At 43.5% G+C, this 25536-nt stretch overlaps 1 protein-coding gene across 10 annotated transcripts in view; it reads right to left on the bottom strand.

The window, feature by feature from the left end:
• Positions 1-25536, bottom strand: part of FOXP1 (forkhead box P1) — a 586136-nt gene that overhangs the window by 18620 nt on the left and 541980 nt on the right. For 8 of the 10 annotated variants that reach the window (XM_068557265.1, XM_068557271.1, XM_068557267.1 and 5 more), the window contains 5 exons: positions 25113-25200; positions 12493-12576; positions 2235-2436; positions 2051-2130; positions 1343-1444 (listed from right to left, as the gene is read on the bottom strand). In XM_068557265.1, coding sequence (XP_068413366.1) covers positions 1343-1444; positions 2051-2130; positions 2235-2436; positions 12493-12576; positions 25113-25200 — 556 coding nt within the window. The remainder of the gene's footprint in view (positions 1-1342; positions 1445-2050; positions 2131-2234; positions 2437-12492; positions 12577-25112; positions 25201-25536) is intronic. The other 2 variants (XM_068557270.1, XM_068557274.1) reach the window with 1 other exon arrangement.

The following is a 25536-nucleotide window of genomic DNA, read 5'->3' as shown; positions in this document are numbered from 1 at the left end:
AGCATTCACAGCTGAAGACTGTTTTCTATTTTACATCTCAAGGCAGGCTGAGGAAGAGAAGGGAAGATTTTTGAACCCAGGTTCCTTCAGCGCCCATGTGTCTCAATGGAAATAAAAAAGCTACTTTGGGCCATAGTAGATAATTCACAGCTCTGTAAGGTTGATGAATTAATTCTTTGGTTATATTCATTTTCTTTCAAAACGCTATTTTATGACGAATGTAGTAGAGGAAATGCGTTTTCTGTTTTTGCTGTTGTTTGTTTTTCTCCCATATAAATTACGGTAGTAGCAAGGAAGACCTATATTTCCAGCAAAGCATGTTTTCCTTGCATCCTATAATACATCCCTACCATATTTCTAATAATAACATGTAAAATATCCAAAAACATTTGCATTTTAAATACTTCTAAGTATTTTGGAATTTAGGGATTACAAGAATTCTAGATAGTGGAGGTGCAAAAAAAAATATGACTCTCAGATTGTACCTGCTGCCCCTTTTTCTAAAGCAAAACTATTAAAAACCAAGAAATTTACAGTGGGAAAATCCAAAAACTGGTGAGGGCTTAACCGAATACAATGGAATCACTGCTAACAGAACCTACGAACCAACTGCTGAACTGGGATTGAGGTATGTCACGTGACCCCAAGCCTTGCTGGGGGCATCCCAGGTGGAGCTATGGAATCTGACCCGTTTGATAGCAAATGCTATTATTACAGTCAAGTCACATATTTCAGAATTTACTTTTCCTCCCCAGAGTGCCTATGACTATCTGATGGACAGTCTCTCGACTTTAAAAAAAAAAAAACACCAAAAAAACCCCCCTTAGTAATATATATATATATATATATATATCGGGTTCTTCCGTAATAACTCCAGTATACCTTGCTAGTACTTGGAGTGCATAGGTTAAGGAGCTTATATCCAACCAATGAAAGTTAAGTGTATCTGATCAAGTGTGTCTGATCATTTCTCCAGGTTCCTGATGGTTAAAAAAAAAAAAAAAACAGTTATCTATGCATTCTCTGCAAACATTGGTGGGGGCTAAAGACCGAAAACCGTGAGGTCTGTGTACACAAGACAACTTCCTACACATTCCAACCAGAGAGATGATTTTAACTCGTTGGTCCAGCCGAACATCTGACGCCAACATAATGGGAGTCTTCCATCCCAGCATTTTAACCCCAGTGGAATTATTTTCTCAATCCAGCATGCCTATAAATTAGACTCTTTGAAATGTAGCAAAACAATATACACGTTAACTTACAACACCTGCATCTTACCGACAACAAACTCTCTCCTATAAATGCCAAGATCCAAGACTCAACCTGCAAGAAAGCTTACCTTCCATGTGGCAGCATTACGCCGGAAGTAAGCAAACATTCGTGTGAACCAGTTATAGATTTCATTTAGTGTTAGCTGCTTTTCTGGAGATTCGAGAATGGCCTGTGAAGCAAAAAGCAACAGAGAAAGATAATTTATGACCAAATCAACAGACCCGTCATTATACAGTTTCCTGAAAACATAAAATAATCGTGATGCTGAGCTAAATCCTAAGGAAGGCTTCACGAAATGATCTAAGATTAATGGTTGTATTTACCAGTTCAATAGCAAAATTCAAAATGGAATTATCTAATTGTTTTGAGTTTTTATTTCTGTTTCCGTACAGAAATATTAATTTATTAGTCATTCATAAAGCAGAATCAAAGAGAAATGCAAAACATTTCACTAGCTGATCAAAGCTCAGTAATTATTTAGAGCTCAGATTAATTCTAGGGATCAGGGATTACTGTAGCTTGTGATAATTGACTTGCCATCTTTAAACAGGCTCATTTTCACTGTTGTGTGAAATGAATTTCCTAATAATCACATCGTATTGTAATACTTAATCAAAAGCAATTATGTTATATATTGCAGATTTCAAAAACCTTATAGAACAGGTTTCAGCATGCTTGCATACTAAACGGTTTTAAATCTACTGCATCAATATAATACTTCCATGTACACCTATACCTTCTGATATAATTTCACATACCGCGTTTATTTACTTACCTGCCTAATTAAAGATGCATATGTAAATGGTGGTCTAACTTCTGCGTTCTTATAAAATTCTTGGTTCTGCGCAATATCTGCTAAATAAGAATCATTGTCCTATTAATTATCACTTTTTACAAAGAGGCTGGTCGACAAGCATTGCTGATCACAGTTCTCCCCGAGGCAAAAATGGAGCACCTACCTGAAGAGATGGGCACGTTGTATTTGTCTGAGTACCGCCTGCGGATGGGTCCCACCGTGTGCATGCTGGTGGTGGTGATGACGGAGGGGCCTTGGGTGACGGGAGTGATGGGGGCAGTGGGGGTCGTAGGAGTATGAGGTAAGCTCTGTGGAGAAGCCTCTGATGCAGACTTGGAGAGTGTGACACTTGATACCAGATTCAGCTGTGAGGAAAGGAACAGTTCTTAGAAGACCTTCGGAAAAAAACAGAGCAACCAAGAAAGCATCTGCAATGCAGCAGGAATTACACAGGGGAGGCCTGGCTAGTTTTATGCCTCACAGTAGATTTTTATCATCAGCTGAAATAGGAGGCGAGTTCCCACGTAAAAACCATTCACTTTATTATTAAAATTGCTAGCATCCTGTCCTGTGATTCTTTTTTTCTAATTTATTTTTTTTATTGTAGTTGATTTACACAATGTTGTGTTAGTTTCAGGTGTACAGCAAAGTGATTCAGATACACACACACACACACACACACACACACACACACACACACACACCTATATCTCTCTCTATATATACACCCATATATTCCTTTTCGGATTTTTCCCCCATATAGGTTATTAAATAATGTCTCTTACGATGTTCTCCTTTCCTGTCGTTGCTGAGACAGGTTTTTCCCAAAGACTGTTAAACAAGTGTTTACAGACAGAAAAGGGGTTACCTAGCCTGGTGAGTTTGAGAAATTCTGGGTGGGTCAAGACATTTCTTTAATCACGACTTCGCACCCTACTATGCCTCGTAAACCTCGAAGGGGGAGAGGGAGTCCTTATAGCCCCACGAAGGCTGATGTTTCAGGAAACACCAGTTGGGATACATTGGTATCAACCTGAGCTCTTAGACAGAACTTCCTGGAATGCGCTAGCACAAGCGAGAAACTGTTTTTACTTAATTTTAATAAAAAGGACAGTTGTACTACGATAGCCACATATGGCCACTGGCTACACCACACTGGGACGGGCTAAGTCAACTCCAGGAGGAAACTTCACGGATGGGAACTACTGCTGAGAGGTTTGGCCTGTGACTCGTATTGAAAAGAGTGGCACCAATCCAGTAAACATCCATTTAGTTCCATCAGTTGGCAGAGACTAATCTTTGAAAGCTTTCTGTGTCACCTTCATTAAACTCTATCCAATATAGGATTGGAATCATTTGTTTAAAAAGAATATGGCATAGGAGAGATCCTGGAACTGTAAAACATTTTAATTTTTTTCCTTCCAGTTTCAAATGCGTAGTAACAAAATGGAATAATCCAGTGCTTCAAGTCCGGAAATACACACTAGTTATTTGCAGGAGCACAGAGGAAAATGAACGAGTCCTGTTTCGGTCCTTCCTTCCTTCCTTCCTTCTTTCTTTCTTTCTATCTGTTTCGCCTGCACCTTGAAGTGTTTGTTTCTCTTATTAATAACTGGAAACATGAGCCTGTCCCCCCTTTCCAAAAACTCGTTGTTACTGAAATATTAAGTCTGGCTACACTGAGGAACTTGGTTGTTTTCAACAGAGTTCTTACAGTTTACCCAGAACTGCCCTCTGAGGAACTTGTAGCTGCCCCCAATCCAAGAAAGTTCGGCAAAGTAGCCTTACTTGGTATCACTATCTCAAACCAGATTGTGAATCACTTAACAAATTAAGTCTGGTTCACCACTGCAACAGTCCTAAGTCCAAGACATTATTTGTGGAAAGTATTAAAAATGAGATTCCTCTGAGATCATAATGAAAGAACAGATTAAAAGAGAGTTCTAATTTGTTGGGAAGACTCAAACCTTACTCATACCCTAGTAATGAGAAATATCAAATATCGTTGAGAAAATATTAATGGAAAAACGTAAACATGGCACTGGAAACCGAACGCTGGGTTGCAAGCTTTTGGTTGGGCTTTCCTTTTTCTCCCTCCCTTGAAATGCTGACTCAGCCAACACCAGACCGCTGCCGCCGCACCCCACCCCGCCCCGCCCCGTCCACCACCAATCCCTACACCCCACGCTCCCCCAAGCCTGATAAGAGCAAGCTGTGGAGATGGCACCACCCTCATGAATCCCCCAGCAAGCTGGGCAGATGCTGGGAGCTGCTTTCTTATTAGTGCTGGAAACTTGACTTCATGACACACATTTGCAAACTAAGTGCTAACGGTCTAGCGTAGCAGCCACGGGATGGAGCGGATCTGGGAAGGCTGGGGCCGACCTCCTCCTTGCCTTGGGCCTTCATCACTGACCAAGTACAGGAACAGCGTGTCTAAGCATCAGCCCAAGCAACGGGTCAAGGAAATTAGCGCCCGAAAGGCTAATGCTCATAAATATACAGCTTTTAAAATTCAGATGCTCTTAGGCTTAAGAGTATCCAAACGCTCGGGAAAGTCATGGGTACCATTTGTAAAAACCACGTCGTAAACCCCCTGCCACCGCCTGGTCTCACTGAATTCTCATACCATCACGAACACTTGAGATGTTATTACTCACATTTCACAGATAAGCAAACAGAGGCTCACGGGAGATTAAATAACGTGCCCATATTCACAACCTGGACTCAAAATCAAATACACACTGGTGATTCTAGGTCCTCTGTATAACAGTCTCCTTACGCCCAGATAATGGGAATCATAAACACTATCCGGGTTCATTTTTCTGCCTGCTCATTTTTGGAAGGGACCTGGGGATTAGCTTTTATCCCTGCTTATAACTGGCATTCAATAAATCTTTCCGAGCAAACGTACGGCAATGGGAACTGAAATGACAAAAGAAGGAACAGAACAGACAACTGCTGCCCTCGAAGGGCTTACCATCAAATGCAGACACTGATCAAAGGAAGACAGGCAGAGCAACCATAAAACAATTCCGAGAACTAACTCTGCTTCTGGGCTCTTCGGTTGAAAAACAGTACCCTCAACACCATAGCGTTCTTTAAAAGGTAATGAAAATTATAATATAAATACAGTGTCCTGAGGAAATGTGCACGCTCCTTTCCAGTTCCGTGAGGAAGATCACCAGGTCCACTGGGTTCTAGTTAATTGCCAAAACCCCAAACTCGCGGAAACATTCAGCAAGTGCAGGCCCATCTCTTGGGAGCTCACCTACAAGCACAGACAAGCCCCACGATACGGGTACAAAGTCATCACACATGAAAAGAATGTCATTCTTGCAGCCTTAATACTTGGACTGTTTCTACTGAAAAAGCAACAGTCGAGAAGAAAATCCCTCCCGGTTAGCACGATCCACGAAGAAAGAGATGCAGCTGAATTTTCTGGAGGCTCTGAAACACAGGTACCAAGTGGAAATCAACACCAAGCCAGAAGAGAGCAGAGAGGAGGTTTTTTGTTTTTTTTGTTTTTTTTTTTTTTTACCAGGCTTGACAAATGACACCGTGATTCACACCCACTGCTGGGCTGTCTCTAATAAGCCACAGAGGAAGTAGCCAATCTCGGCTAATTACCAGATAAAAATGTATTGTAAGGACTCTAATTAGGAGACGCGGATGGAGGTGATCTAATGATTAAATGCTGCATTCGACTGACCCCACCATCAATGTGCAGTGGTGCAAGATGTCACTGGAATATTTTGTAGAAACAGTAATTTTATTTCGAGGAGGGGAGGCAGTAATATTTGTAATGATGGCTATGAGGTAAACTAATTAAAAGACAGTTCCTAGAGGAAGAGGGTGGCTGAGAGCAGCTGTGGCCATTCCAGAACCAAGTGCCAAGTCTCCACAGAGGAACTGCAGTCAAGTGGAAAATTTCTGCCTGACCTCTGCCCCTGCTATTAATTTGCAGGAAAACTAATGACACATATACATATTCCCACAGAATTGTTCTAATTGCTAATTTGCCAGAGGAGCCCCGATTCCAAATTAAACACGACTGTAGCCTGAGAGGGAAGAAAGAACAAAAAGCTGTAAACTCCAAACACAGGATGCTTCGCCTGGTGAAATCATTTGAAGGCTGAACCAACAAGTTAATGAAATGTCAACCTTGTCAACTGCGATCGAAGTTTCTTAACTTTTAAACTCGGGCTGGATGATCACATGCTGGTCTCGAGGAGAAACCATCTTTGGGGAGGAAGGTCACGAGGGAGTGATAAGATGGAGTAGGGGGAAGGTTTCAAGACAGGCTCTGTGTTCAAACCAGACCTGCTCTTTTAATTAAGGTCTCTCTCTGAAAAAACGGGACCCCCTAGGCCCCCCCCCCACCACAAAGAAAAAAATTAATTACAGACTTAGAACAGAAGAGCAAACCGGGAACGGTGAGGGGTGTGCGGCAGTCTTGAAAGATTCACCTGAACTGTAAACTATTAAAGCTTAATAATATAATCATCAATTAGAAATGAAAGCATGCGTGCTTCGTGTTTCTGACTGTAGCTCAGGTTGGAAGAGAGAATTTTTTTCTTCCGGGGCCTGGAGCAGGAAGGGATGGGGACTGGGAGGGTTTCTTTTCCGATTTTTCAGATTGTGTTCATTTTCTATTTAAAAAGAAGTTGCTATGTTTAGAAAAGTTAGTAACTCTGATATTTTCTACATGGCAAGTTTCCATCATGTGATGATTTCGGCAAAGATGATCTCTTTGAAACGCCGGCCAAAAGCTTAAATTCTTATGTCACTTAAGATTGCCGTAGGGCTTTATTTTTTTTTTTTTAGTTTCTGTGCACTCTCAACCGTCGGCTTTTCTCCCAGGTCAGTTCCGGGGGGGACTATCCTAGAAACCTTACCCATCCAAACAACTGGAGCCATATCAGCTGCGCGGTACGCTGCCGAGCCCCTTTTCCAAAGATTTATCTTTCGTTTTTAAATAGTAACCTCCTCTCTCTCTTTGAAAGACGGTGAGTCACTCCCATTTTTAAAAAAATCAACAAACGGCTGAGGTAAACCCCAGACAGAAACAGACTTGTCGTAAGGATTCCCATAAGGACTCATCTGTATTTTTGTTTGTGCTCTTGCCTCGCTTCAAAAACAGATGCTGAGAACAAAAGGCAAAACCTGAAACCCAGACACCGAGGGACCCAGCTGCTTAGTATGGACTTTCGGGCTCACTCGTTTTTCTGCTGTTGGCTCGACTGGCCTGAGCAGGTGAATTCTAGACACGAATCCCTCGCGTTCAGAGATGGCCTTTTCTGAGGCTGGAAGGACGGGAAAGATGTTACCAGACCATGGCAGGGGGTCGGGGGGTGGCCCTGGGGAGAGCTCTCTCTGCCTGGTCCTGCTACTGCCTTAGATCTGGGCCCTGGCGTAGGGCAGTGACCAAGAAGGTGGTCGTCAGGAGGAACCTCAGGGTGGGGGACTTCACGAGAAACAGTATATAAACATCCCTTGTGTGTGTGTGTGGTGCTTGTGAATCTCTCTTTATGACGGCATCAAATTATTTCCCCAACTCAACAGCTAGGCTGCAGCCAGCAGCCCACAAAATCAGCCACTTCGTTAAAAGACCCCCCTTTTGCGGAGGTGGGGGCGGGGGGGAGGGAACACACAGACAGACAGACACACACACACACACACACACACACACACACACACACACACACAGAGTCACTCTCTCTCTCTCTCTCTCTCGCTCTGTTTTTATTAGTAGCTAAAAACTATTTCCAAACAGTCCTAATTGCTACAGTTGGAGGAAACGAGAATGCGTGCAAAGGAAAATCTAATACTGCCTTTCGCTTCAAATAGCCAAGTTCCTGTGTCTTTATAACATGTTCATAAAGGAGATAGTGCCTACACTATAATTACTTGCCCACCAAATCTGAAGGAATGTGGTTTCTCCAGCGTTGGGGGCTGTTCTCCGGTGGGTAGGAATACCCTAAAGCAAAGCCTACCTCTTACGTTCTCAGGATTATAAAATATGACTAACGGTATTTTCCTGACCTTATGACAGTGAAAAAGTCTTTTTCAAAAATCCTTAACAACTTTAAATAAAGTATTATTACATACATGCTTCTTGGTTGTTGTTGTTACTGTTTTATCCTCTGAGTGAGGCCTCCCTCCAAGGACAAGCATTCACCCCCAAGCAATCCATTTTGGTGTTTACCTTGAGAACATTAACTGGTACCTACCGAGTTTGGAACAAAAGAGTATCATTCTCATTAGGACAGTTTACGATCGCCTGATTTTTCGCTTGTGCTTCTCTGAACACGGAAAAGAGACGAATCTTTTAAATCGCCAACATACAATACACGTGGCCATTCTGTACGTATGTCAAGCCCGCCTCTGCCCACTGTATGTCCCCCATTGCTAGATGTACAGCTCTGTTCCGGTAAACTTTTCCAAGCAGGGGCCAGCCTTAATAAAATTAAAAGCTTCTAAGTAAAATTATGACAAACGAAAAGCTTATTTTAGCCGCTGTTGGCCATTCCTTTCTTTCCTCCACTCTGATCTTCTTCACACACTTTCCCAGTTCTCTTCCTCAGAGACACACAGACACACGCACCTACTCTTAACCCGAGAAAAGAGTCACGAAGCTCGCTTCTTTCCACTTCTTCCTATTCATCTTTTAGGTTTCACCTTAGATGTCACTTGTCCCAGAAGTCTTTCCTCAACCCCACCGTCTAGGGCAGCGGTCCACACACTCACTCACCCAGAGCACAGCTCATGCAGGGAGAGCCTGGGAGTGTGTCTTTGGTAGTTGGTCCCGCGAGACCCCAAACACCTCGATGGCACGGACGGTTCTGTCTGGTTTTACTACCCTATGTTTTCCTGTCGCACATCCAATAAATATTCGTTGACGCAATAATTCGATTTTAAATTCAGGAATTCTCTTCACAAAAACAGCGTGCACTCCAGTTTGAGTCCTGGGTATAATTACGAAAGGAAAGGTTTTTATCGCTTTAAAAGATTTTCAAGCAAGCAGGCGGAGATGTTACCGGAGGCACCTGACCTGTGGAACAGGACCACCGTAAACCCCTCTTCAGTTCCTCTACACGCTTTCCAGTGGGAGTCGATCTCAGCCCCACGTCTAAAAACTTGGGATTCTCCCGAGATGAGCACAGCCTCTGATTAGCCAAATGGGAACAGGAGTTCCACAAGAGCGTCCAGCGAACACATCTACGGGCTGCTGTCAGAACAATCCAAGAAGGTTTTGGCAGTGAAATGGCAACTGGTTGGATGCCTGGACACAGCAAATGACACTTACCACCCAAATGGCATTTAGTGAAAAGCAACGTTTACAGCAAAGCATTCTATCACTTAGTGACTAAGGATTTTAAAATAAACACCGAGTTCCTTTTTAAACAGAAATGGAAAAAAGAAAAAAAAAAAAAAAAAAAAAACACTTCACAAACTTCCTGGCAAGACTCTAACATGAGAGTCCCCAGCTAAGGTTAGATTTGAATCCCAGGGACTGCTTCCTTCAAATCAGAGAGTCTAGAACGATACGCTTCTGAACAGACACCGTGCGTTCTATTATTTCAGGCGGAATAAATCAATTACAGGCAAAAGGGAGTCTTTTTGCACCTTAGAACCGATCATCAGATAACTCTGTATCCCTAAAGTTGAAAGCATCAAGGGTTTGCTCTATGTCTGTCCACCCCTCCCCTTTTTTTGGGCAAAGAAGTAAAAATGTATGCAAAACACTACACGTCTACCTTTTATAATTAATTTCCCAACGCCTCACCTATACATCTTTTAATAATTCCCGATTTATAAGATGGTATCTATAATAAAATTTTCTATTTTCCAATGAATGAAAAGAAGGCAGGTTCTCTCTGGCAACAGAGTGTCACACAATATCTGCTTGTCAGGCACCAATTTTTACTTCTCACATGTAAGTTAAAGGATAAGGAATTTATAATGCTGCCTGTGAAGGGAACCACTTTTCATACACAAATGTGATCTTTTTTTTTTTTTTTTTTCCAAAGGGTAATACAACAGTCCATTTACATAAACTAATCCAAACAATCTACGTATTTGACAATGGCAAACCTCACACAGACGGCCTATTGTTGGTTTACATCTTGGAGTTCTTTATATGGGCTTGTAGCACTGCTCTAACTGTCAAAGGTTTGACTTGGACTCCAAATAAATGGTTATAGAAGTGCTGTGCAGCGATATTGGACTTCTTTGCAAAAGAAAACCTGCTGCGTATGAATTCAAAAGCTATTAATTTTTCAGTCAAAAATATTCGTGCCTATTTCTTTTAATAAAGAAATACTGTGCTGAGCTACTGAGAGATAATGTTGACTAGTGGTAGAGAATTTTCAATAGAGCAGTTAAAAATAAATTTAGTAGGAGGTCCCCTTCGAAGTTATAATTTTCTAGCATGTAAAACATTTTTTTAAATACTAATCAAGACAAACCTTCCTGCCCTGTGCATTTCCCCCAGGACCGCTTTTTCCTGTTTATTGGCTGCCTAACACGGGTCCTCATGGAGATTCCCAAGGGTTCCCTTTTGTGGCCCACGGAGGCCTATGTATACGGCGCTCCCTGCCGGCATCCAGCGCCATGGCTCGCTGAGTGCCCCGTGGGGTTTTGCAATTCCTTTTCTGCCTTTATCCCTCCTCCTCCCAAGGAGCTTCAAGATCCCAAATGAGTATATTCCTAGAGTGCGGAGTCCAAACATTATTCTAGTTCTCATATTTAATATCTAACCTCATATCATTGTTTTTAATCCACGGAGGAAGGAGGAGATAATCTCATTCTCTCCCTTGTTGCTAGGTTTAGAGATGCAAACCCTTCAACCTGGGGAAAACCATTTCCCTAACCAGTGACAACCATCTGAAGACTTCCGGAGAGTTTCAAGTTCCCTATACCCGCTGGAGAACTCAGTGGAGTCATGCCAGGATCTTACCAATTTGCTTAGCTGGGTTCATCGTATTCCCAGGACCCTCCTTAAAAGAAGGGGTTGACAGGAATAGCACCGAGAGCACAGCTGACTACTGACTCCACGATACTGAATGGCCTCCCCCTGCCACCCTTTCTCTTGGGTAGCCTACACGTTGGGTCCTACAGCCGTTTACTGCAAGATACATGGAAACCAAGGGCTCTTCCCTAGTAAAAATGGATGTGCAAAGTGTTTAATGATTTTATGTCCTATATCTCAGTAATGTGTTCTGTTTCAGACATTAATTTTGTCTGCCAACTGCATCTTGGCAGGCTACCATATTTGCTGGGTTAATAGTCTGACTCCGTTTTATTTCTATCACCATAAATCATACATGTATGGGTGTATGTTTGCTTTATTTATAGGAAAAAAATCAGTCAAAACAGATAAACCAATACTTTGCCATTACGCCGCATCACTGCATATTGATTAAAATTGCTGGTACTAACTATAGATTGTCAACGCTCAATTAATTTTCACACAGTGACTCCAAGCAAAATCAAATAAAGGCAGTGTACCCTTAAATTTTACAAATCTTAAAAATCAAGAAGCAAAGCACTCTCTCCATTGTGAATAATCAGTTGAAGCTACTAGACTTTGAGAACTGTTAAGTATACAAGAAACGCAACTGTGAAAGCGATCAATTTGCAACAAGTAATGAGGCCCAAGACAGGATCTGGGGTTCAGCTACCACCCTTCCACTTTGATATTAACTGTCTGTGCTTGGTGACACTCTTGAAAGTCAAATAAAAGGGAACGAGGCAAGAAGTACTCTTACTTCTTGCCTCGTTCCCTTTTATTTATTTCCTGAAAGTGAAATGTAATTTCAGGGTACCATGTTTGGTCTCCTCACCGCGAAGGAGTAATTTTCGCTTCAAACTCTTTAGCAACCGTTAGATGTTCTCCGTAATTATAGCCTCTGACTATTCTGACAGTGTGTTTCCTCTTTCTTTCCTTTCTTGCAGTTAGACTGGACTGGACTATCCCTCACTCCTTTTCTCACACCCACTGCCTCTTGGCTAAACCATGCTGACATGCCTTTTTCCTCTGCTCTCCTGGTCTGGCTGTCTTCTCTCTGTGTTTCCACCATTGAGAAATCAGAAAGAGTGCTTTCTGTTCTGTTTTGTTTTTTCCCTTCTAGTGAGCTCTCGTAGTATGTTTTAGTGCCTTGGTGTAGCATCAATCACCTGTCCCAAAGAAGAGCTGATGGTGGGGCCTCGTGGCTAACTACTGTGCCTGAATCATCCCATACCTATCTCCCTAAATGCCCAGCACGCTGCCCTCTTCATGAAAGGTAATCAGAACCAGATGGAGCTTAAGTCTTCCGCTACGCAAAGCTGCCAGACTAGGCGATCCTCCGTCCTTGGGGTAGGGAAGCGGAGAAGAAATACTGTAGGGTTCCCCGCGGGTGTCATTCAGTACTTACGGGCTGAGGGGCAGTTTTGGGTTCCGTAGACTTCACGTGCAGGTGGGTCATCATGGCTTGCAGGCGCTCTTTGTCTTTTGCAAGCTGGTAGGGAGAAAATGCTTTGTTATTTCTTTGAATGCAGATGCATTACTCCTTTAACATCCCAAACGATACACATTTTCCAAATTACACTATGGCCCCCTGGCACACGACAAAACGTGCATCACTGCTTAATCGTTTTGAAATCTATATGACCACTGCCAAACTCCGAGTAACCAGAGGTGTTAGTGTGCGATTTCTCCACACAAGATGCATGAGCCTTTCACTGGGAAGTCCTAGACCTGCTGGCACCAAGGAGTCCCATGTAACACAGACAGCTATGAGACAAAACCGTGAATCACGCCTATTAACCAACCTGACTCATGAGGAAGCCAAAGGAAAATAAGCTAGGGAGCTAAAAACTCGTAAATTCATCCGTTGGGGTTGTGGAGAATCTCCTAGACACACAGATACACTTACGCAAAATTAACTCCACCTTTCTTCACAGGTAGGCACAGGTGAAGACAGTACTGGCCAGCAACTTTGGCAAGGCAGGCAGAGAGCTACAAGGGCAGACGAGCCCCCATTTTCAAGCTTACTCATTCACGGACTCAGTATGCGAGTACCTACTATGCGCTAGTCTCATCGTACCAAAACTTCAAGTCTCCTCATTCTATCAAACATTATCTTCTGAAGGCACATGAGTTTCTAATTGGATGTATGTAGTAGGCACTGAGATACTACTTATTACATGCTGCCTTCTTTATGCTTGCCTTGGACTCTTTCATACACAATGGTATCTTTGATAGTTCAAGATTGTTGAGCATAGGGGACATATGATAATTATATCTGTAAAAGAAGTGGGAAATGTATCCCCCTCAAAGGTACAGATATAGTTAAGAGAACAGCTGTAGAATTTTGGGGAAATGTAGAAGAGATTAATATGAGAGAGAGAGAGAGAGAGAGAGAGAGGAAGGGAGGGAGGGAGGGAGAGAAGGAGGAGGGGAGGAAGAGGGAGAGATGGAAAAAAAAATTTTAATTCAGTACTTTTATAGGCTATTTGTCCAAAATAATGCCTTAAAATTGGAGAGACACGCATTCCATCAATGGCACATAATTAACATTAAATCTTTTAAATAACAATTAATTTTTTAAGTCTAAAATTATCTGCTCCCCCCCCCCCCCAAATCAAGTAAGACTCACATTTTTAAAGCAAAGTGTGTTTTAAGGGAGGGGTATGTTTCAGGAATTGGGGCAAGGCAGAGAAAAGGGAAAGGGTACAAAAACAAGAAAGAAAAAGCTTTCGGCTTATCCTAACTGGATGACTCAGTCTCAAGCCATATCACATTTGATTTTTTTTTTTTTTTTTTCTTTTTATTCCCTTGTGGTTCGGGGAGGAATAAATTAAGAAGAAAGAAAGAAAGAAAGAAAGAAAGAAAAAAAAAAAAAAGCCTTCCAGTGTTAGCATTTATCTTTCAACAAACAGGAAATGAAAATGATACCATATTAGGAGTCATTTTATGTTATTCACCCTCTGTTCTTTAGTCAGTTATTGAACAGCCAAACTAAAAGATGCTCTGAACACATGATGCTAAAGGAATTTAGTTTTCCAAAGTGGCTCAGTTAGAACAATTAAAATGTTAGCAATGGCATTTTTCTAGTTATTTGTTTTTTTATGTAAGCGGTTCTAAGTTTTTCGACGTTACAACTAAAACATTCTTAGATTAAGAAAAATGTTTTGTTTTAAAATTACTGTGGAACAGAAGGAATGGAGGCATATATGTCGTTCTTTTTAAAAACAAGAAGTAGTCTGTTGTACTACTGAACGTCACAAATTAAAGGGTGGGAGGTGATACTTACTGAAGAGCCTGATGAACATTAATCGTGACTTAATTTGGGGGTAAACACTGTTAATGGAGCAATTACAAAGACCAAGTAGAAGGAAATCCAAATTCCCAGCACCAAAAGAAACCATCACCTCTCTATTCCTTCCAAATGTCTACCAGGCTGACCTTTTACCGATCAAAGGTGGTAATACCACGTGGCAAACACATACCTAGACTTTGTACACCCAGCCACCTCCATAATCCTGGTGGTTTACTGCCATAGGGAATCTTTTCTTGTTTTTCCATGTGAATATTACTTAGAATTCATCGTCCATTTTGAGAATTATCCGGGTTCCTTATTTTGCCTCAACCTCAAGTCTACCATCCTAGTTCTGCTTTACTATAAAAGATGGTCAAGGTTACAGGAAGAGGCAAAAATCCAAGTTTTTGTTGCTGTTTATTAGTGTAAACTAGCATGTCCTATATATTCTTGGAAGGGTTTGGGATTTTTATCATCGATAACAGCTCTAACTCTACCACAAACTGTTTTAACAATTGAAGGAAAAAATCCGCCTAACTCACCTTTTGGGTATTTTTATGCAAAATGGCTAAAAATTCACACCTAGTGAAACCACCTCCTCTGTCGCAAGTGCCTGTCTTGCATTTACATACAATACTCACTGGTGCTTCAAGAAGCCTGCAGATTCTTTAGCGCTTTTTATGCCATCATTCCATGAGCTCACCATCCCCATCAATTTTCACGGCATCCCTTCATTATTATAATACGGGAATACAAACATTTAATATTAGCAAATATATTCCAGCATTCCCTCTACTGAATCCCATGACAAGCAAAGAAAAGGAGGATGGGAAATTCAGTCCGAAGGTCAACTAAAAATTCAGCTGACAAATTTACCCATCTTTTTATGTTGTGATATCAAGAGAGAATTACCCTCTCAAAGCTTCCCTGGTGGGTACAGGAGTACCACCTAGCATAAAAGGAATGACAACAGACCACACATTAAGGGGAGCTGCTTGTGCAGTGTTTGTTTACATTAGCACGCATTAGCACGCATTCTGCAGAATGACAGCAGAGTAAAAAATGGGCTAAAAAGGACGTGGACCCAACAAGCGGACTTCGATGGATTCGAATCCGGGCTCCACGACTCTGAGCGCGTTATGTAACCTTTTCAAGTATTTTGTTTCTCCTTCTAAATATGGAATAATAATCTCTGAACTTTGAAGAGCTGTTTTGAGGATTAAATAAATTCTTGCACATAACAAGCTTAGCGTAGAGCCCAGCGCTTCGAGAATGCTCAAAAAAACCCTAATTCCTTCTCTCTCCCTTTTTTTTTTTTTTTTAATAGGGAAGTTAAATCAGTCAAGTCTATCTAGACTTCTACCGGCTGAGTATATGTTAGGAATCTGGATCAACATAACAGGGGTTCGATGGCGTCTGCAGGTGGGCTAACTGGGGGGAGAATTTTGATGTTTTAAAGAAGGGAACCAGAAGCGCAGGAAAGGTAAGCCCATTTCTCATGGATTTATTTCCTTGCTTCTCACTGTTATCTGTCCCTCGTCCTAGGCAAATGCTTTTTCTCCGCTCGGCTGATATAGGTCATCCCCTTTTCTATTACCCATGACCTCAAGTTAGGGTTCAGATAGTCCACACTGGGCAAGACCGTAACGGGGGTGTCGCTCCAGACTTGCTGATAACTGCTGAAGGCTAGGGGCCCCGTGCACCACCTTCAAAGACAGGAACTAAGGAGATCACGTTCATTCTTTTAGCAGAGAAAAGGGAACATGGTTTGGGGTTCACTGAACACAGTCACCTTCTACACTGTCAGGAGGACTAATCATTTTAAGCCCAATTTGGCGGTTCTCACTTGTGAGAAAAGAAGTCTCGACATAAGCGAAGGATTTGGGATGTGGGGAAAAATGCTGGAAGTACTGAGGATGGAGAGAAGAAGGGGCCAGGCCACTCATTCGAGTTCACAGAAGCCCAGACTGCTGTGGCTATTTCAAGTCTTCTGGTCCTCGTGTCGTGTTTTACAGCTGGGGAAACTGAGGCTCACGGGGAGAACTTAACCCGAGGTCGTGGAGCTGGGAAGGCGCAACGCTAAGACTAGAATCCCGGCGACAGGATGCTTGGTCTGAACTTCCTACACCGCTGTGATCCCAGACATCACCTGGGACACTGCCTGGGGACCCAGATCTCTGCCTCTCTCCCTGCCTCCATGCTGCCCTCCACAGGCAGAACCTCGGGCAGTGGGAGCAGGGTGGAATGTGCAGTGTTGCCCAGGTTACGGGGAGGCGAGTCCGGATTAGTCCAGTGACGATCCCCAGATTCACGGGGGTCTGACCTAATCTTGCTGAGCCCAATCCTCCAGGGGACAGACGAGGGAATAGGTGCTTCTAAGAAAGACCCCAAGGGTCCAAGTCTAACGGGGTACGCTGGGGAGACACCACTCTCTTCCATGGACTGAGCGTGCCGTACAGGGGGGCGGTTTCCTCAGCAGCTTTTCAGATTTCCTCAGCAGCTTTGCATACAGTGACGGTCCCAACAGAACTGACGGAGGAAGAATGGATCTTGTTACCTGGGGTCTCTTAACCCCAGGCGTACGTTCCAAAGGAGAAAAACAAGCCCAAAAAAAAAAAAAAAAAAAAAAAAAAAGCGGCAACTGGAAGGAGGAGAAATGAAATTCTTCTAACCAAACTGAGTATTTACCAAATAGCTATTTTCCAGCCACTCTCTCTAACTGTGGTCATTCACAGGCCTTCACAGCTCGGCCTCGAAGGCCAACTCCAGCTCTCAGGGGGTTAGGCAACCTACGGCTCATTTCACCCCAATCGAAGAGTTTCCCGACTTCTATTGTATTCTGTCACCATCTTAACATTCCTCACATGTTATCATTAAAGACTCTCTTGACATTTCAAGCAGACGCACACTGATACTCCGTCATAGTCTAGGAATTCTAATGCTCCTGGAGTAAAGCAGGATTTTAGATTATGAAAAAGCAGCGTCTTGGTTTTCCAAGGGGGGATGTGAGAGCGAGACACGCAGAGACCCTGCGTCTCTTGGCCCCTGGCACGGAGCAGTGGCAACATGAAGCTATGATGCTATTAGGACTTCTCCTTCCCCAGCACCTCTGAGCTTATTCAGGGAGAGTCACGAGGCTCTAGGAGGCCACCGCTGTGAGGAACTGTCCTGAGAGCTGCTTTGAACGGGGTGAGAAAGGTCCAAAGGGGGACCTGTGACAGATAATATATTTGCGAAAGTCCAGGAAGTTGAGGTGATTACAAGCAGCCCCGCTGATGGTAGAGGAATCACAGGTGAAGTCCCCAGGGTCACTGATCTGTGTTAGGCTTACTGTCTCCCTCTGCTATTTGCAACTTGTGCACTTTTCTTTCCGCTGACATTTTCTTAGAGCTTACAGTTCCTGGGGTAGATGGATTTGGAAAACTTCAGAATGAGCCCGGTGTCGCTGAGCTCCAGCCCTGGCCCCGCTGCCACGGACTGCTGGGGAGAAAGCTCCTCGAGGCAGAGGACAGCGTGGCCTCACCAGCCAAGTTTCACAACCCTCAGTCTGTAAGGCCTGGGTGTGTGCAGAGAACCTCATGGGGTATAGCAGACCAAAACTTGCCACCCCAGAATGTCTCTCCGGCATGCGGATTATTTCGAGCTGAAAAGACCCAAGGCCCAAAAGACTCAGACACTTTGACCTTCCCCACAACTGCCTAAAAGAATTCAGAGGGCCTGTCGGAACAAAGCCACCACCAGCGGGATCTGCAAAGAATATGGGCTAGGAGGCTGGGGGTGGGAAACTCGGCAGGGCCCAGAGATGAGAGTCCGCTCTGTGTCCCACTGTCTCCGCGTGGTCCCACAAACATTTATTTACCAAACATTTACTTTTCCATCTCCCTGTGAGGTGCCTTCCTCCCCTCTGAAGTCCCAAACCCCTACCCCCAACACCCTCTTTTGTCTTTAGCTGAAGATGCTATTTATGGTGAGGGTTCTGGCCATTTTGATAAGTGACTCAGTTTTCCTGGGTCACTCCCGTGTATACACGTTGCTACACTTTTGCTCGATTTTCTCCTGTTACTCTGTCTTCATGTCAACTGAACTCTGAGACCAGCCAGAAGAACCTAGACGGGTAGAGGAAAATTTGTTCCTCCCTAACAGGGCCATGACGACCCCTGGGTAAAAAGCCATACAGCAGCACTGAGCAAGCAAAGGAAGATGGGTTACAAAGGCTGGGCTACAGTCCTAGGGCCTGCCCATCATTTGCCATTAGCTTTGGACAAGTTCATCACATCTTCTATACCTCAGTTTCCTCTTTTGGAAGCGGGGAGGGCACCAATTACTTCTCTGACTCTCAGAGGGCAATCACTGTTAAGATCACCATCCGTTTTGTAACACCTTCTCAAAGAGCAAGAAGAAATACTACATTAAACATGCTCATTTGAATCATGTATGAGACACAGACTGATTTCCAAAGGTTAGATTCGCCCTTTGAAACAAGACTCTTGGGATGGAGGAAACAGGGTAGAATCTACTCACAGAGGGGTTGTGAGGATTCAGTGAAATTAAGGGTCAAATACAGTAGGAGCTCGATAAATATTCCTTCAAATGGTTTCCGAGCTCCTTTATGAAACAGTTACAAGCAGAATATGGGCAATCCACAGATCTCTTCTACAACCGATGGATTCCAATGGACTGTGAGGGTAACCAACTCATCCCAGCTTGCCCAGGACTCTCCTGGTTCTGAAACTGAAAGTCCCAAGCCCCAGGAATCCCTGAGTCCCAGGTAAGCGAACTGCAATGGCTGGTCACCATCCCATCCTGGTGAACAGAGAGATGAATTTTAAAAAGAACACAATATTCTTCCACTTTCCTTCTCCCTCTCCTACAACCTAGGCATATTCTCAAGAGGCTCCCTTGGACTGGAATGTCCTTGCCAGGAGCTCTTTTCCCTGACACCTCCACGTTACAGGAAGGAAGAAACTGCCTTACTTATCTATATCCAGGGCTTGGAATACACTAGGTGCTTGATGAACAGCGACTGAATGGAATCAAATGACTCATGAATAGAAGGTCTGCACCCCTCCACCCGCACTCCCTGCCCGGGGCCAGGCAGTTCATCCCCACGGAGTGGGTGGCTTCTTTTCCCTTTGGCTGCTTTCAATATTCACTTTAAAGGGTCTTGAGGCTGAGGGGTTGTAGGGAGCCTGTCCTGAGCCGTGTCCCCTGACACATGCTGCGCCTTGGACATGATACGCAGGCCGAACCCCCCAGGCTCCTCTTTTCTTTCCTTCAAAGTCCATCTTCGTACACCAAAGAGGTTGAGTTAAGGACTGAGTAAGGTCACACAACAGATTAAAAAGAATAAACACGGCCAGAAAACTGTATCTGTACCACGAACGTCTTTCCAAGACAGGCAAGTCCATCAGAAGACTGTTTTTGCTTGTTGTCTGTTAAACTGGATGCTTTTCCCTTTTTCCAAAATGGAATTCTGACCCAGCCATCGAGATACCTTATCCCCAGCTTGATGGCTGAGCATCTCCCGTTGGAGTGAACCCACATAACTGGATGAATACGGGTTTAAATCTGGGGGACAGTAGGTGCTCAACTCTCACGGAAGCTTCAGGTGCTTCCTTACAACCCTGGCCATGGCACTGGGGGGATTGGGGGGGGGGGGCGACCCTGACTCTCAATACGTCCCCACTCCCTGTGTCTCTGCCCCTCCGTCCTGTGGGGAGGGAGCCTTACACTCATGACCGATGTAAGACCGTGCACACCGACGGCAGGGATTTCCCCTCCACTCCTAACTCATTTCCATGACTGCCTATCATCCAGAAGACTCCTGTCAACAGAGAACATCTAACAGGTGAAATCTTAGAATACATCCCCTGACCTCAAAAAGGACGTTCCCTGTCCTCGACCCAAATGATTTCTTTGGTGTCCGTCTGTCTTCATGTTAGGTGCCTACGTGCACGGTGTAGACTCTCCCGTAACTTCTCGGCTTGCTGGTAATAGTTGGGGCTAATCCCCATCCAGTCCATTGACAAATGTCAAAAAATTACAACTGCCTTTGTAATAATGAAATGCAGTTAGAAACATTCCAAAGGGCTTCAAATGCCCACTAAGATGTCTTTTTGACCACCATCCCCCCGCCCGGCCTGCTCTCTCAGTGAGACCAGTGACAGGGTGTAACATGAGAACTGAATCAACCATCCTTTCTCTGTCAACAAGCTCTACATAAGGAGTCCACTGCTAAGAAAACGTGCATTATGTATTTTGATACCTTCCAACAAAAATAAAAACAAGACAGATGCATCTCACACCCAGTGCTGCATAGATAGGTCTAAGCCAAACTCCATAACCCATCATCTTGATTTCTGCCTGGTCGCTTGAACTCTGCCATGAGAATCTTAAAGGCTTTTTTCCTTTCGGTTCGAGTGCAGTGCTGTACACAGAGCACCATAAAGGGAAACATGGCCAACCCCACTATCCTCCAAGGGGAACAATGGTGATTTTTAAAAAATTGCATAAAATTCTTTAGGGAGGTTTGACTGTCGGTAAGAAACGCAAGGGCCTCCTGTTTGGGGTCAGAGTTGAGGTGTCTGGGGTTTCGATCTGGGGGCTGGCAAGAGACACGGGACAGCACTCCAGCGGTTTTCCCTGGCTTTGGTCACGTCTGGGACTGACTCTGTCCTCCCGAATTCTCCAGTGGAATCCTTTCACAATGATTCTCCAGAGTAGACATAATGAGCCTCTGTTGATCTCTACCGTAAGATCCAATCTGAGCTTAGTGGGTTTGTTTTTACAGTGGGGGCGCACGTGTGACCTCTCTCCCAGACGTGAACACCAGAGGCCTCAGGACCGCTCTGCAGAGAGAGTCTGGGGTGGTGGTGGTCTCATCCTACTCTAACAGTGATCACCCTTTGGGAACACGCTCAGGCCTTGATTGCTCTTTCCTGTAGTGCTAAGTGGCACAAATGGTTTTCACATTCGAGTTAATAAATGGTAATTGTGTAACAGGCTCTGAGATACTTGGAGGTTCAGGTTATTTCCTGGACCAGGAAATGCCTTCTTTAAGGGAAACAGAAGTAGCCCTTGGCTCAGTCATATACAGGGCATGCCCCATATATCAGTCTGCTGTTGGGAGAACCGAGAGGTGACGGTGGGTGATGCCAACGGGAAACGAGATAGAAAGGCTGCTGAGACACAAGAACACCCTTTCCACGTAGCCTAGCTGCTGCACGGACCTGGCTTCCCCAGTACCTCGGGTTCTCTGGGCACAAGGATGATTAGTTAAAGTCAATTAAAAAGTACACTTCCAGACATGGGTGCGTGAAATGGCAAATGGAAATACAAACATCAGAGAAACAGGAAGCCTCAAATGGGTCTGGCTGTGAGTAGAACTGTACTTTGCCCCAAACTCTCCCAAACAGACCAGGTCTGCCACCCAAAGAATCTCCATCTAATCCTCGATAAGGGCATCGGGCACAGAAAACTGCTGACATTTTCTTGTGCATTTCATCTGATTAAATAACTAATGGGTAAAATCTGTTTGGGTTTGGCCCTTATCTAGCACTGAAAGTCTCCTTGGAGCACGCTTCTGATGTTTTCAAGAACGCATTAGTGTCAGCGAACACCACCCAATGAATGAACAGCGCCACTGGAGAGCTATTTATTTATAGTCTTTTTTTTTTTTTTTTCTAGAGTATAAGAACCAGGAGGGCAGCCCTATCCATTTCACTCACTCTGATACTCCTTAGTGGCTCCAACAAGGCTCTTGCCATGTTACAGGCTCCGGGTAATGTTTGCTAAATGCATGAGTAGACAAATGGATGGATGAATGAATATCCCTCAGCCAGCTCTCCACGACCCCCCCTATCGGCAAGTATAATAACTGCAGGTGAAGCTGCCCTTGGGGGAACCTGACCAATATGGTGACTAGACGGGTTTTATATACCAAGGCAAAGAAGGATGAAGTAAGAAGGGGCGAGCCGACCTTTAGGGAGCCAGGAACCTAAGGGAACAAGTTGCTAATAATGTGATGCAAATTGTTTTCTTCTGCTCCTCTAGATCAGGAATTGCTTGGGAAACTTCTTCTGCAAGGGCCAGCCAGATAGTAAATATTTTCAGCTTTGCAGACCATAGAGGCGCTGTTGGAATTACTCAACTTTTCTGTTGTAGAGCACAGGCAGTCACGGATAATGCGTAAATCAATGGGCATGGCCGTGTTCCAATACAACCTTATACGTGGATGCTGAACTTCGAGTTTCATATAATTTATTCTTCCTTTGATTCTTACCTCCCCTACCCCAACTATTCAGAGTGTAAAAACCTTTCTCAGCTCATGGGATTCGGCCCAGGGTCCGTAGTTTTCCAACCCCTGCTCTCGACAAGCACTGTGTCATCGTTGCAGCAACTCTCTCAAGCTAGGAAGACACTGAACTCTTGAGAATCAGCCCTGCCTTCTTCCATTAAAGCAAACTCGCTAGCAAAAATGTTATAAGGAACATGACCGGTTAACTACCACATAGTGACTTCTGGCCAGGTGATCATCTTTGATTCCAATCAAAAGTTGAAAAACCTGCCTTGGGTTTGATGTAGGACTGGAAGATGAAGGGAAATCTATGACTCCATGAAATCCACAAATAATCCAAGAGTCATCATATCGGTCTGTACCACTCCCAGGCCACATGCGCCAAAACTCAACATGAAAGCTGCCAGGAGATAACCACCTGACTTACTGATCATCTAACTCCTTTCCTTCTCCCACCCGCTTCCTGTGGAGAGTGAGGAATAGCGAATAAAATAGATAGTCAGTTCCTGAGTAGTTAACAGTGGCCCCGCACTCAGATTTGCAGTCTGGAACGCCAACCTCGGTGAACCATTACCTCTGGTAAACCATTTATTCTAGCTGATCATTAAAAATTTAATTTTATCAATTAGATACATAAATGCAGGAACTTGGATCACTTTATAAACACCACCACTGAGACATATAAATTCAGGTTGCCATAGCCATGGAGTTTGTTTTGTTCAACCCAGTTCTTTAAGGGCTTCTTCCTATGCTTCAACCACCAGTGAACTCTAGGGGTGAGATAAATATACTCCTTCTTTCCTTCCCAAAAAACGTGCTAAATTTAAACACGTTTCCAAAGACTTATGTTAAGAATTCGGGGATTTTACGATGCGCCCTTTTGCCTGTATAAATATCCCACTGTCCTAATAAGTTCATATCTGTAGTCTGAATGGAAAAATATTAACTACTTAAAGAAAATAACTTTTGAGACATTCTGACTAAAACTAAAATGTGATTTGTCATATAAGATGATAACTAATTAAAAAAAAAAAAAATCCTTTCTATCCTGAAAGTCAAAACAAAAAGTTTAAGTGTGTTTTGGCTGATTTTTCTCTGCAACTATTTGAAGCTGTAAATGACTTAACTCAGTAAAATTCCAAATGTAATTATCTTCTGTACTTAGCCTAGGGCTCTCCATATATCTCGGCATTGCTGTCTTGCATACAAAATAGGCTTTTCGATGGCTGGTAACAATATAATGTACAACATTGTTTTAATTTCCCCGAGTCGGCTAACCTCTTGCCTACACTGAACCAGCCAGAGGAAGAAGCCACAGTGAGTCATCGAGCACTCAAAAGCATTTTGGAACTCGGCTGCATAAATGGGGTTTGTGGGGTCAGCCTTTTGCAATTGTACATTTTAATAATCTCCATTTCTGACCCAATTTTTACTTTTAGAAATGAATTTTCTATTAATTACACCAAGGAGGGAATTACCGTTAAAATATGGTGGGGTTCATCAACAAGTTACATCAGGAAGTAGAACCCACACTTAAAATGCCCCTCACCCAAATGTGATCCACAGGAACATTTGCAGAAGTTAATTTTCTGTAGTCATAAAGTACATTCCTCATGGCCCAGTGAATTTCCAAATACAAGATTCTCTCTCTCTCTCTCTCTCTCTCTCTCTCCCCGCCCCTCTCTTTCTCTCTCTCTCTCTCTCTCTCTCTCTCTCTCTATACACACACACACATATATCTACATATATCTGATATCTACATGATATATATTATATGTACCTAATATGTGTTTATATGTATGTGTGGGTGTAAGTGTACATATTTAAAATTTGTGCAGTGAACTCTCAATTGTTCTCAGTGATGGAGAGAAAAAGGGGACAATGAAAAATTAGGCATCAACCCACATACAGTTTCTATTTTAACTTTGGAGAACAGCCTTGCATGTGTGCTGGCTCGCTCAGTCTTGCCCACACACTCACGTGCTCGCTCTCTTTCTCTCTCTCCATTCATTCACTCCCCATCTCTCTCCCCAGCTCGTCTTCCTAACTTCGGGTTAATAATATTAGCAACGGAGAGGGCTTAGACCAACAACAGATAACCGGAAAAGTTAAAAGGAGAAGAGAGAAGGGAGGTAAAGCGAGAGAGAGAGAGATGGAAGAGCTAAAAAGCAGAGGCTGAGGGTTGGCGGCATATACAGGGATGCACAGAACTTTGAAATGTCTGAGCGGCAGTGCCCAAGAAGGAACTGAAGCTGAACCTTCCCAAAGAGAAAAGTAAATAAAATACAGTAAAATAAAATAAGATAAAAGAAAGGACAACAACAGGTTTTGAAACCTTCCATTCAATAATGAGTACACAGGAACTCATTCCAGAACACTACAGAAATTTGGAAGTGGAGGAATACTGAGGTAATATCAAAAATAAATGTGGTTTTACCTGTAGCTCTAACTGCTGTACAACCTGCATTTGTACTCTACATTGGGCTGTACTTCTATCGTCCAGCGCATGCTCACTGTTGAGATGTCTGCAACAATACATAGAAAATCATTAAGTGAAAAGGAGAAACAAAAAGGAAAAATTAAGTTACCAGGATGTTCACGCATCAACTAGGCAGTGGGTCTAAGTTCACAGTGGGTCGCAGTCCTGCGGATGGCCTGCCCTTCTCCGTTCCCACCACTGAAAACGGGTATTACGGATAATTGAGTACACCGTTAGCACCAAAATAAAAGGCTTCCGGGGAGAAGTTCTGCAGGGCAACTGGAGACAACCGTTTACGCGTAAATAAGAAAATTGAAGAAATTAAGTCGAGGCTGGCATTCAAGACCACCTCAGCGGGTAGAAGTCGGAGACAGGGCCCACT

This window comes from Eschrichtius robustus, chromosome 12, assembly GCF_028021215.1.
Source record: "Eschrichtius robustus isolate mEscRob2 chromosome 12, mEscRob2.pri, whole genome shotgun sequence".
Classification (NCBI taxonomy): Eukaryota; Metazoa; Chordata; class Mammalia; order Artiodactyla; family Eschrichtiidae; genus Eschrichtius; species Eschrichtius robustus.
The sequence above is the reverse complement of the archived record's forward strand: the minus strand, read 5'-3'. Positions and strand labels throughout refer to the sequence as shown.